This window comes from Schizosaccharomyces octosporus (assembly GCF_000150505.1).
Source record: "Schizosaccharomyces octosporus yFS286 unplaced genomic scaffold supercont6.2, whole genome shotgun sequence".
Taxonomy (NCBI): Eukaryota; Fungi; Ascomycota; class Schizosaccharomycetes; order Schizosaccharomycetales; family Schizosaccharomycetaceae; genus Schizosaccharomyces; species Schizosaccharomyces octosporus.
Window position 1 is genome coordinate 3,589,960 of NW_013185620.1, and position 12,213 is coordinate 3,602,172.

Genomic DNA, 12,213 nt, shown 5'->3' on the forward strand with positions numbered 1-12,213 from the left:
TCATGAATTGTGCTAGAATACCTTGCCGGTCTTATGACATTATGCTCTATCATAGCATACCTTACAGTATCATATAGCTCGCTATTTTAAGCTTAATTCTTTACGAAAATGGCTGGCTAAATGTAGTAAAGCGTGAAAAATTAAATAAAGTAGCTAACAAAATTCAGATAATATGAAACAATTTATCCTAAAGTATGAGTTGGAGGAGAGTTGCCTTGGCAGCGCTCAAACAGCAAAGTTGTTAATGTAGACAAGAAAGCACACTAGAAGAGAAATTAACCATATTCAGAACTCATATAAAACGGACCAAAAAATAGAGCACGGAGGAATTCAATATACATGATTAACAAGTAGGAATAATAAAATAATAAAATAAAAAGAAATAATCAGATAACATGAAGCACAGCACTGTGAAAAGTTATATCTATGGTTCGATACTAGCAATATCCTCTTCGTTAGAAGCATCATACTCAGTTGAATTATGGAAAGAATATTCCCAGGAAGACACCGGTTGAGCTAACAATTCATAAGGATCCATCCGTTCCTGATGAAAATCCATGTCATAAGAGATTAAACCAACATACTGTTTCTGCAAACGTTCAGAAGGATTATCCTCAGGGTTGGAGTCTATCAGCATGGGGTCTTTATAATAGTAGCAGATTGGCTGTACATCAACGTCAGAATCAGATTCCCCATCGACAGTATGTAAACTGCGCAGATAATCGGTCGATGCATCACGAAAGGTATCATCGTTTAAGCTTGACATATCCACGAGTTTTTTTTGAGCTATTAATTCAAGCAAAGCAACTTTATCGGATTCTTCACTTAGAGATTCAATTTCTTTACACACAACATAATCAATTAAGGACTTTTCGTATGCCCTTGACTGTGCCATATCATACGAATTGATGTCGTCTTGTTCTTCTTCACCCTCAACTGGACTATCATCGCTCTCAGGCATGCTCGAATGACTCTCCGTAATTGCAGACGCATCGTCCCCAGAGTCAGAACTAGCCTCAGGAGGAGTAGGGGGCACCACCGACTCCAAATCTATTAGGGGTGAGTCTTTAGAGTTAAACGATAGCACTTCCTCCGAATCTAAATCATGCTTTTTTCTGAGTCTTGCTCTTCCTTGTTTATGACGAATGAAGTCTTCATCTTTGCTCAATATTTCAATAAATGTTTTTGGCTTCAGTCTTTTATTCTGCTTTAAAACCCTAAGCTTTTGACGAAAAGGAAGGTATTTCCAAAATCCAGGAATATTAAAACGATCAAATCGTGACAACCTTGTCGATAATTCTACATCCCGGTAACGTATAGTAGCCTTTCGATGAAACACGGCGCTTGACTCCAGTTTGCCAAATCGGAGCTCAGCCAAAAAAGCCGAGTTTAAAACCAATTCTTTTGTCTTTTGTTTTACTAAATCCACAAGATCCTCTAAAACCGAGGAAGTATAGAAACTTGCTGTTTTCTCTTTACTTTCCAGTCCAGACCTTTCATTATAGTAAAACTGAAAGCATAGCTTTTCCATCAAAGGAACATTAAATAAATCTTGCGGCTTCAGTAAATCATCGTTATGGCTTTCCCGGTTTGCTTGTACATGCATGGATTCCTTTCTCCTATCCTCAGAGGCTATTTTATCTGAAGCGTCAATAAGTCGTTGAGAACAAGACTCCTCCCACTCAACCCATTCATGACTCATTTCCGAAGCAGCTGGAATTTCCTGATACTTGATTAAATATCGACTACGAACAGAAGAATCAATATGATTTCTCAGCCAGCGTAATTCGGTATCCAAAATGTCAATATAATGCTGAACATGCGAAGGGCTTTTGCTACCAATCACATAAGACACTTTATCTATGTTTTTCTTTCCATATCTCGCCAGTCCATGAAAAAAAGAACGTTTTTCATCCGAAGTCCAAAAAGTATTACCTACGAAAGATCCCTCTAAACTTCCCCATACGGCTTCCTCTGAATTTGATACATCTTTTCTATTTATTTCATTCAAATATTTTTGCAAAACGTCCAGGTACCGCTCATACTGTTTCACGTAAAGGGACCTGCCTTTATCTCGCCCGCGAGTTTTTATAGAATCACGACGATGCGATACTGCGTGGTTCAGTTTTTTTAAAGGTGAAGACATGCTCTATTGCAGAGTCATGATCGATGAGTCTGGGTGCTTATAGAACCAGCAACGCTAAATCCTTGAGTTTAGAAGGTTGTGTGGTTGCCAAGTTTGATGTTCCAAGAAGGAAGGGTAAAACTTTTATGAGAGAGGGTATAATATGGTAAATGCGAAGAAAAGAACTCACAGGATTATATTGAAACAAAAACTAAATAGAAAAATAATATAAAATATAAAATCATTTGAAAGTAAAATAAGGTGGACTAACATAAATGGGTTGGTGAAGCTATTATATAATTCATTCAGACGCTTCGTTTGTAAGTTAAATTAGTAAAACAATTTAGTATAGAAAATAACTTCTGAGATTTCTGTTGTTTACTGAAAGTTCTTGTTTAGTCCGCATAAGTATTGCTCCTACTATATTAACATATATACCTAACTAAAAAGAATGCTTAAATACCAGAATGATATGTTCCCAAAATGCTAACCAGCTTAATGACGACGACGGACCGCATGTTTTAGCTTTTTAATTTTAGATTTTCGTTCACTCATCCTCCTTTCCTCTTTGGACTCGTAACGGAACCTATTTTTTTTTTGCTTTTGTTTGTGAGGACGAATCGGTACACTAGGCGGAGGATCAGTTTGTGGAGTATGAATTCCATCCGCCAGCTCCTCTTCATTTTGGCTCTGTTCTCCGTCATCTTCTTGAATAATAACAGAAACGTGCTTATCATCCTCTTCATATTCACGAGTACGAGGTTCATCGTCGTTTTCTATTACCACTTTATCTTCAGTTTCAGCTGTAACATTATCTGAATCTTCATCCTCCGAGTTAGAAGTATCTTCAGCTCCTAATAATTTTCTGGAAGCTTCAATTCTCTCCTGAAGTTGTTGTTTTCTTTGTTGTCGTATCTATAAAAAGAATCAAAGGTCAACAAACATTCCTAAAGAAGTATTTTGCTATCATATTATCTTACCATCTTTCGCATTTGACGCTTGTCTTCCCGTTGCTGTTTCTCCGCGACAGCTTGAGCATGTTTTTGACGCTCTACTTTCCGCTTGTGAAACCCGGTTAAAAATTCTCTAATACACGTTAATTGGCATTCAATGTCTAAATTAGACGTAGTAACTTACTGTCTCTGTGCTTTGTCGAAAACTATTTCTTCCTGCCGTTGCTTACGTCCGCGTTTCTTATTGTAGACATTATCACCACGCGTCAATAATGTCGTGTTATCCATTCTCTATTCTTTATTATTTCTCTCACGACACTATAAATTCACCTTCCACAAGTACCAATGAATGAATTCCTTCTTTCTGTGATATGCTAACGGGAAATATTGAAATAGATCAAAAATCTACCAGCACGCATGACCTCTTATAGTCTCTTTGTATTTCATTATCTTTCTTACTGTAATGTATAATTTTTTTTTAGGTATAGTACCGTTACTTCTAAAACGTTTTACTACACTTTAACATGAGAAATATACCCACTTTATGGATATCGTTCAACCTCGTTGATTACAATCCACAACAGTAGGAAGGCCCTTTTGCACAGAACGAAACTTTTTGAGCCGAATGTTTTGTTCAATCAGTGGAGAAACGCCGAAAGAACCGGTTGTTTCACGGGTTAGCGGTAAGAACAATGACAGGTTCACTTTTTCTAACGCGTTCTGCAGGAAACATATACGAACGACGCTTAATAGAACAAGCAATTAATGAAACTTCCAAGGACCCTGTCACTCAGCAGGAGTGTTCGCTTGATGATTTGGTTCCTGTAAAAGGTACGGCTAATGGGAATTTGGATAATAAATCAACATATGGAAGCATTGGAGGAAGAATATCGAATGAAAAAGGATATGTTGAACGCGTCCATGGTTTATTCTTGAACGAGCAGTAGACAAAAAGATGACATTTTGTTAAGAAACTATCTCCTTTGACGGTTGGAGTTGGAGATATTGTCCTTATACCTATGCTTTTCGATGTAGATTCCTACAAAGACCCCTATTCTGATAACATATTAACATATTTCCTTAGTACCTGAATTTATTAAGCCTCGTCCCCCTTCTACGACTTCACTGCCAGCCTTACTTTCTTTGTTTCAAGAAGAATGGGATGCTTTAGCATTAGAGCAGTTCGATTTACGAAAAAAACTGAGTGAAACGAAGCAAGAGCTTTCGACATCTCTTTATTCATTAGACGCTGCTTTTCGAGTTATATCTCGGCTGACAAAGGAACGAGACGAGGCAAGGGAAGCATTGGCTAAGTTTTCCGATAATATCTCGTCTATCTCTCAGCCCACAGCTGACCGAGCTGCAAATCATGATATAGAAATGAAGGATAACAATGAAGACACCAAAACAACTCTTAACTCTACGGTAGAAAGAACTCTTACGCAACTTTCCTCAAAAAGAAAGCAAACAAAATTACAGCCTACTTGGGCAACACCAGAGGTTCTTAATCAACTTGTGCACAGCTCACCGGCTACAGTTTTTCCTTCTGCTGAAAAGGATGTTAATTCTGTTTTAATTCCACGACCTGGAAGTGCAGGCGTTTCTCTTTGTTCGGTTGACAACCGGGTTTCTCTACTTGATTGCCATACCAACAAGCCCTTAAAGTCCTTTGATTCATCCGTAACGGCATGCTGCTGGTTAGATATTTCTAAATTTGCACTTATAAACGCTGATACGAAGAAGATTGAAATTTATAATGTTCCAGAAGAAGTTGAATCAATTTCTGGACCTTCATTATCGATTCCTGTCGAAAATGAAAACTTGATGTTTTTGTCTTCTCATCCAAGTGGAGAATACGTCGTTGCAGCTACAGATGCAGCATGCATTTTATATTCCATGAAAGAAGCTGTCTATTCTGTCAATATATCAAATACAATAACTGCTCTTTCTTTTCACCCCGATGGACATATCTTTGCTGTTGGTAAGAAAAACGGTGAAATAGAATTTTTTGAAACGGCTAGTGGTGTTTCCGCTGCTAGATTCGGTCCTCAGGATGGCTCCATTCAGTCGCTTCAATTCGGTGAGAATGGATACTGGTTAGCTGCTACTGCTACCAATGAAAAGGGAACTTCCATTTGGCATTTGGGAAAATCCAAGTTAGTTCATGTGGTACCAACAGATGCCAACACTTCTGCAGCTGTGTTAGACTTAACTTGTCAACTTTTGGCATCTTCTGATGATAAGTATTTGTACATTCATTCATACGTTAAAGCCTCCAAATCTTGGAATCTGGTGAGCAAGGTCGAGGCTTCTTTAATTTCAAATTTAGCTTGGATGGAAGATCCACACAAACTCGTCTACTGTACAAATCAAGGTTCTGTATGTCTTTTGGAAAATATTAATTAATAAGGCCTCTATAATAAATATCACTTAGAGACTAGAAGTCAGCCAAAATTTTTATAATGAAAACAAGGTTATAGTAGTAATTACTTTTAAAGTAAACCATTTCTGTAAAGAACAGTCGGAAAGCAAGTGAGAATATATAAACAAGCTTTTAACTTGCGAGGTCATTTTTCATTTCTTCTGGTTCATGCATGCCGTTAGTCAAGGAGCTTTTTACATCAAGCCCGATATTTTGAAGTGAAGTCATCTTTGACTTTAGTAGGTCTAAATTCGTTTCGTTGAAGTCTAAACTTGGTACGGTAGTAGATGATGAATTGCATAACCAGAACGATTTCAATTGTCTTGAGATATCCAGTAGCTGTTCCACAGCGCGGATCATTGAAAGCGTATGACACTCAATTTGATATACTTCTGATGATACTATATTTTTATCCTTTCCTTGGTTCATTGCAATGTCTGCAATATCCTGAAACCGAGACAAAAGCGTTTGCGTAGCTCCATCTATAGAGGCATTAAGAGCATTTGTATGTTGAGCGAGTCTTCTTTGAAAGCTTTCTGACGACATAATAAAATGAGCAGGACCCTTTCGGTGTGTACTTTTACGAACGAATCCGGTTAATGAATGAAACGGTTATTTTTAGTCCCTATACTGCAGCATTCGGCTGCCAAAGTATTATTTGTTTTTTCTCTTTAAAATGTATTGTTTTAAAGTAAACAACTTGACGACAAGGTACTATGAGCTATAAAAGCTCAACTACTCTTTTTTAAACGTTAAATATATGTTTCTCTTGTGGTACAACCTCAGCATACAAATTTTGTAAAGGGTTTTCAGTTATCGTTTATATCCAATTTTTTCCTCTGTTATTTTCTCAACTAGATACGTTGTTTTTCTGCTAAAACAAGGATTATCAAGTCTCGATTTTGATTTATAAGAATATGTCAAATTCGGGTTTTCGTTATGGGCTTAATTTAATGAAGAAGCCCAGTCAGGAGAATAAAAATACGAGAATAAACTTCTTGGAAGAGGCAGAAGATTCTTCTGATGAAGATGCCGCGCGTCCTTTCACTATTCAGACTACTGAATCAATACCTATAGAAAAGATTGAAAGGAATGAAACAACAGAAAGTGATGCTTCTGGTATGTTTAAGCTATCTTTTATTTATAAAATTCTTACTAACTGACAATTTAGTATATGGTTATGATGAATATTATGATTCCATGAAGAGCGGGGAGCGTGAACAGCAGGAATTAAGACGGCAGGAAGCCCAAGAGCGACGCCCAAAATATATGGAAAAGCTTATTGAATCAGCCAAAACTCGAAAACGGGATATGCTCATTGCTCGTGAGCGAGCTCTACAGAAGCAACGAGAATCAGAAGGTGATGATGGATCTGAAAAATTTGTTACTGGCAGTTATAAGCTGCATCGTGAAGAAATGGAAAAAGAAATTGAAGATAGAAAGAGGGAAGAAGAAGAGTTAGAAGCTAAAAATTCCCATGGAGGTGGCATGAAAGATTTTTACGCTAGTATGCTAGAACAACAAGAGAAGGAGCATGACAAAGCAATGCGAAGCATCCCATCACAATCCTCTGGCCAACGACGCGATAGCCATGAAGATGAGTTAAACAAAAAGGCGTTCTCAAATACTTCAGTTACGGATAAAGCACCTGAATTAAACGACAACAATGAGATTGTTGATCAGAGACAAGTACTTTCAGCAGGTTTAAACGTCCCAAAACCCCCTGCTACGAAATCTTCTTTACCGGCCTCTCGTGTCCCTTCTTCTGAATCACGTTGGAAACAAGAATCTTCTGAATATGACACAAGAAGGAGCAGATACGATAATAAAGGTTCTAGAGGTGTTTACTCCTTGAAACAAGTGGAGGAACAAAAACGAAAATACCAAGAGGAACAAAATTTAAAAAAGCAAAAAGAGGAAGAAAAAAAGAAAGAGTTTGCGTTGAAAACTCATATGCCAAAGACAACGACGCAAGATCAAGTTTTGTCCGCCCGAGAAAGATATTTAAAAAGAAAACGCGAAGCAGCCAAGTCAGAAGGAGATATGTAATGGAAATATCAAATCATTACTTTTATTTATTACAAGACTATGGAAAGTTCTACTGCAATTTACGAATCTACTTAAACAAGTAAAAAATGTGATATGGAAACATGATTTATTGCTAATAAAATAAGCAAACGGAGGGACACATAGCATAAAGAAAAGTTCATAATTCATGTAGATATGTAATCGATCACATACGGAAGAATTCGACATCGAAAGACAATTTTATAACGAAGGAATAAGGAAAAAAGGTACAACCCATGGAGCCTAAATCAGCAAGGTACTCACCAATAAAATGGATTTGAAAATTTACTTAGCCATAATGCGTTGTACAAATTCGTGGTAATTAAAACTACCTGAATTAGTGGGATCGGCCTCCTGAACCATTAGCTGGACTTCATGCTCGGGTAATTTTTCTCCCAAGGTCATCATATACTCAGCAAATTTGGCAGTTTCGATGTAACCACTATTGTCGGCATCAAAGACTGTAAAAGCCTTCACAAACTCCTCTTCAGACTCCGTCTCATTCAGCTTGAATTTGGCAAAATTCATAAACTTCTTTTCATCAATAGCATCACCGAGCTCGCTGGATAGCTTTGTTAATTCAGCATCTGAAACGTTTACACCCAAGCTTCGCAATACAGAGCCCACATGGCTCGAGGGAATAAGTCCATCTCTATCAATATCATAGAGAGTAAATGCTTCTTTCATTTCATCCATCTGTTCTTTGGAAGGAGCCATCTTTCTTATTGCCTGCTTATTTTGATTATATTTCAAGTTTCAGGTCCAGAGAAATGCGAAATATAGAGAAACGCGTAAAGAATAATCCAAACAAACCCTTAGAGCCTTAAACTTCTCTGTTTCGACTATTTAAAAGGAAGCAGCAAGTTTCTGGTGCTAGTTAAGAGCAACGTACGAAGGTGACGAAAACACTTAGACAAGGTGACATATATGAGACGTGTAAACAAACACGAAAGTTTACTTTCATTACAGCAGTGTATTTGCATGTAATTTAAATAAAACAAATGTATTTATGAAAAAATCTTCTTGAAGAATCTAGATATCTCAAAAATTTGGGAGGTCTATTTTTGTGCGCATTTTTCTTTGGTATATACTCTGTAACTGGGAGAAACGATACAAATACTAAATAGTTTCTGTTTCTATGGATAAAGAGAAAGAGATAATCATAGAAAGTTTGAATAATGAAGCGACCGGTTCATTCAAAGTGTCTGAGTGTTTTTGCACGGAAAGGTAAAATACAGAATTATCATAATCGACTCAAACACATATACCAGTCTCATTACTGATGTTATTTTTAAAGTTTCGAGAGCAAGTTTACAGACTAATGGAGGATGTATCACCGGGAAAGGCGAAATTACATACTGTACAGACAGTGTTTTACAGTCAAATTGCATTTGCATGAGCTGAATCTATTACGAAAAAAGAAAAAGATATTTAAATTGCAAATCAATTTGAAGAAAGATAAAAAGATAAAGATTCTATAAATTATACCAATTCTGTTATTTCTTTTTAGAAAAATTTGTATATTTATTAGCGTAGTGTATTTGCCTTCATCGCTAAATATTATACCACATGATAGGGCTTCGGAATAGACATAGCGAAATGCAAGGTGTGTGTGTTGACCATGGTAGTCACGACCTTACAACGAAGAAATATTTTCTGACGCCTGCCAACATCGCTGGTCTCAGGACAGTTACATTTTAGAACCCGATTTTACCATCGTTTCGATAGTAAAATGGCAGAATCGAAATCCGAGACTGAATTTAAGATCCAGCCTGAAGCTATTTCGGCTAGCAAAATCAACACCGAAGAATGGCCTTTGCTGTTGAAAAACTTTGACAAGCTTCTTGTCCGTACTGGCCACTATACCCCTATTCCATGTGGTAGCAACCCTTTGAAACGCCCAATTGCTGACTATGTTTCATCTGGTGTAATGAACCTGGACAAACCAGCAAACCCATCTTCTCACGAAGTTGTCGCCTGGGTGAAAAAAATTCTTCGTGTAGAGAAGACTGGCCACAGTGGTACTTTGGATCCCAAAGTCACTGGTTGCTTGATTATTTGCAATGACCGTGCCACTCGTCTTGTCAAATCTCAACAAAGTGCTGGTAAAGAGTATGTTTGTATTTTGCGTCTTCACGATGCTATCGAGAACGAGCGCAAGCTTGCTTCCTCTATTGAAACTCTCACCGGTGCTTTGTTTCAGCGTCCTCCTTTAATTTCAGCTGTTAAACGTCAATTGCGTATTCGTAGCATTTACGAGTCCAAGTTGATTGAATTTGATCAAGACAGAAACCTTGCCATCTTTTGGGCTAGTTGCGAAGCTGGTACTTACATGCGTACCCTCTGTGTTCACCTTGGTCTGTTGCTTGGTGTTGGTGCTCATATGCAAGAACTTCGTCGTGTTCGTTCTGGTTGTTTGTCTGAAAACGACGACATAGTCACCATGCACGATATCTTGGATGCTCAATGGGTTTACGATAACACTCGTGATGAATCTTACTTGCGTCGCGTCATTCGCCCATTGGAGTCTCTCCTTGTTGGCTATAAGCGTGTTGTCGTCAAAGACAGTGCTGTTAATGCTGTTTGCTACGGTGCCAAGTTGATGATTCCTGGTCTTCTCCGCTATGAATCTGGCATCGAGGTTAATGACGAAGTCGTCCTTATGACTACTAAAGGTGAAGCTATTGCTGTTGGTATTGCTCAAATGTCTACTGTTGAGCTTTCAACTTGCGACCATGGCGTTGTTGCCAAGGTCAAGCGTTGTATCATGGAACGTGATCTCTATCCCAGACGTTGGGGTCTTGGACCTCAAAGCATGAAGAAGAAGAGTATGAAGAAGGAAGGTAAGCTTGATAAGTATGGCCGTCCCAACGAGAATACTCCTTCCGACTGGTCCAAGAGCTACGTTGATTACAATGATCCTAATGCTCCTGTTCCTACCCCAGCAGTCGCCCCTACACCAGTTCCCGAGACTGTTCCTGAGCATGCTCCTGCTGTCGAAGCTGATGCTGAAAAGAAGGATGAGTCTACTAAGAAGCGTAAGACTGAATCTGAAGACGAAGAGGCCGCTAAGAAGGAAGAGAAACGGCGGAAGAAGGAAGAAAAGAAGGAGAAGAAGGAAAAGAAGGAAGATAAGAAGGAGAAAAAGGAGAAGAAAGACAAAAAGGAAAAGAAAAAGTCTGAGTAAAGATGCTGAAGGAATGTGAATTATTCAATCACGCGAAAGGAATTAATAATTCTATATTGTTTGGTTTAAGGGTCTTTTTGGAAAATTTGCTTTGACAGTCTTTCTAGCGGTGTAAGTTTAACAATAAAAAACTTCTGCTTTCATAACTTTTCTGTTCTCGTCAAGATCACGAGGATCTTTTGTGTTTCTTATGCTCCTTTTGACTTATTTAAAAAGAAACATTTGAGTTAAGCCTACTCACTAGTTTATAATAACAATATTTGAAAGTTTTTGGATATTATGCTTGACGTCCTTTGTAGAGACCATAGAAAATATAATTAACTGGACAAGAAAGGAAATTCTTGTATATATATATATATGTAATACATTCATAAAACAATTTATCAGTCTTTTTACTAGCTATAGTAGCTATAGAACTTCTGAAGGCATATAGTTTCGTAAAGAACGTCTCAATAGATCCATTTAGCGTATGCTGGTAGAATTTCCTATTTGCGAAGGGTGCTACTTACGCACTTTACAGGACGACCTGGCAGGAGCAGAATTCATATTTATTTCAGATTTGAACTTGTGAAGGCTTAGTCTAATGTTTCAAACATTAGCGCGCATAAGGAGTTTCCCAAGACTATTTAAATCCCCCGTGGCTGTACCATTGACTCCTAAATGGAGCTTTCGTGGGGTTCATCTTGTTCCGGAAAGTTCATCGTATTTTACGTCAAATGCACGATTCAATGAAGTTTGTCTGTATCTAGAAGATCTTCTAAAATACGCTCCGAAAATATACGCGGAAGTACCTCCCGAAATCCAATGGAAGACATTAAGACAATATCAGCAAGACTTTTCGGATCCAAAAACGTCGCGAGTGGGTTATAGAAGGATTATTGAACTTCTTGATTCTCTGAATAAGATATCTCCTTCTTATAGAACTGGATCCATTCAACAGGTTATTGATAGATTTACTCGTCCTTCCACTACTGGACTTCAGAACCAAAGGAAGGTTATGCCCGAAGAAAAGGGCCTTGTCTTGGCAACAGGAAAACGAAAAAGTAGTAAAGCGACAGTGAAGATCATCCAGGGAAATGGACAAGTGTTTGTGAACGGCATTCCCCTGGCCTCATATTTCCAACGCCTCGCCCATAGACGACATGCTATATATCCTTTGGTGGCTACCGAAACTCTTAGTAAATTTAATGTTTGGATGGTCGTCCATGGTGGTGGACCAACTGGTCAGAGCGGAGCTATCCATTCTGCAGTTTCAAGAGCACTGAGGATACAGAACGCTCTCCTAGAAGGTCCTCTACGTCAAGCCGGCTGTGTCGAAAATGACAAGCGTAAGGTAGAGCGGAAAAAGACCGGTCAACCAAAGGCAAGAAAGAAGTATACCTGGGTCAAACGTTAAATCTGCTCTTTCTATTCAGGTCCATTCTACTTTATATCCACATAATAACCCTCTTTGTCTGAT

The 12,213-nt window shown here is 38.1% G+C and overlaps 8 protein-coding genes across 8 annotated transcripts; 4 read left to right on the forward strand and 4 right to left on the reverse strand.

Annotated features, from left to right (window-relative positions):
• Positions 1–92: 92 nt before the first annotated feature.
• On the reverse strand, positions 93–2,381 carry SOCG_01030 (RNA polymerase I upstream activation factor complex subunit Rrn5). Its single transcript, XM_013163450.1, has one exon. The coding sequence runs from the start codon at positions 2,144–2,146 to the stop codon at positions 425–427; it is 1,722 nt and encodes a 573-aa protein (XP_013018904.1). The 5' UTR covers positions 2,147–2,381; the 3' UTR covers positions 93–424.
• On the forward strand, positions 2,365–5,564 carry SOCG_01032 (ubiquitin-protein ligase E4). Its single transcript, XM_013163452.1, has 3 exons — positions 2,365–3,761; positions 3,805–3,909; positions 4,163–5,564. The coding sequence occupies exons 1-3, from the start codon at positions 3,704–3,706 to the stop codon at positions 5,482–5,484; spliced, it is 1,485 nt and encodes a 494-aa protein (XP_013018906.1). The 5' UTR covers positions 2,365–3,703; the 3' UTR covers positions 5,485–5,564.
• Positions 2,382–3,485, reverse strand: SOCG_01031 (rRNA processing protein Rrp17). The gene is made up of 3 exons (XM_013163451.1): positions 3,263–3,485; positions 3,106–3,211; positions 2,382–3,040 (listed from the first exon to the last, which is right to left on the reverse strand). Exons 1-3 carry the CDS (start codon positions 3,364–3,366, stop codon positions 2,621–2,623), a joined length of 630 nt encoding a protein of 209 aa, XP_013018905.1. The 5' UTR covers positions 3,367–3,485; the 3' UTR covers positions 2,382–2,620.
• On the reverse strand, positions 5,497–6,355 carry SOCG_01033 (mediator complex subunit Srb6). Its single transcript, XM_013163453.1, has one exon. The coding sequence runs from the start codon at positions 6,044–6,046 to the stop codon at positions 5,633–5,635; it is 414 nt and encodes a 137-aa protein (XP_013018907.1). The 5' UTR covers positions 6,047–6,355; the 3' UTR covers positions 5,497–5,632.
• Positions 5,537–9,058, forward strand: SOCG_01034 (uncharacterized protein). Its single transcript, XM_013163454.1, has 2 exons — positions 5,537–6,619; positions 6,672–9,058. Exons 1-2 carry the CDS (start codon positions 6,418–6,420, stop codon positions 7,547–7,549), a joined length of 1,080 nt encoding a protein of 359 aa, XP_013018908.1. The 5' UTR covers positions 5,537–6,417; the 3' UTR covers positions 7,550–9,058.
• On the reverse strand, positions 7,637–8,533 carry SOCG_01035 (myosin I light chain Cam2). Its single transcript, XM_013163455.1, has one exon. It carries the CDS (start codon positions 8,282–8,284, stop codon positions 7,853–7,855), a length of 432 nt encoding a protein of 143 aa, XP_013018909.1. The 5' UTR covers positions 8,285–8,533; the 3' UTR covers positions 7,637–7,852.
• A 122-nt stretch (positions 9,059–9,180) lies between the features above and the next one.
• Positions 9,181–11,131, forward strand: SOCG_01036 (pseudouridylate synthase). Its single transcript, XM_013163456.1, has one exon. It carries the CDS (start codon positions 9,300–9,302, stop codon positions 10,752–10,754), a length of 1,455 nt encoding a protein of 484 aa, XP_013018910.1. The 5' UTR covers positions 9,181–9,299; the 3' UTR covers positions 10,755–11,131.
• Positions 11,132–11,751: 620 nt separating this feature from the next.
• SOCG_01037 (ribosomal protein subunit S9) lies at positions 11,752–12,150 on the forward strand (the record flags this gene model as incomplete). The annotated part of the gene is made up of 1 exon (XM_013163457.1): positions 11,752–12,150. The coding sequence occupies one exon, from the start codon at positions 11,752–11,754 to the stop codon at positions 12,148–12,150; it is 399 nt and encodes a 132-aa protein (XP_013018911.1).
• Between the last annotated feature and the right edge of the window lie 63 nt (positions 12,151–12,213).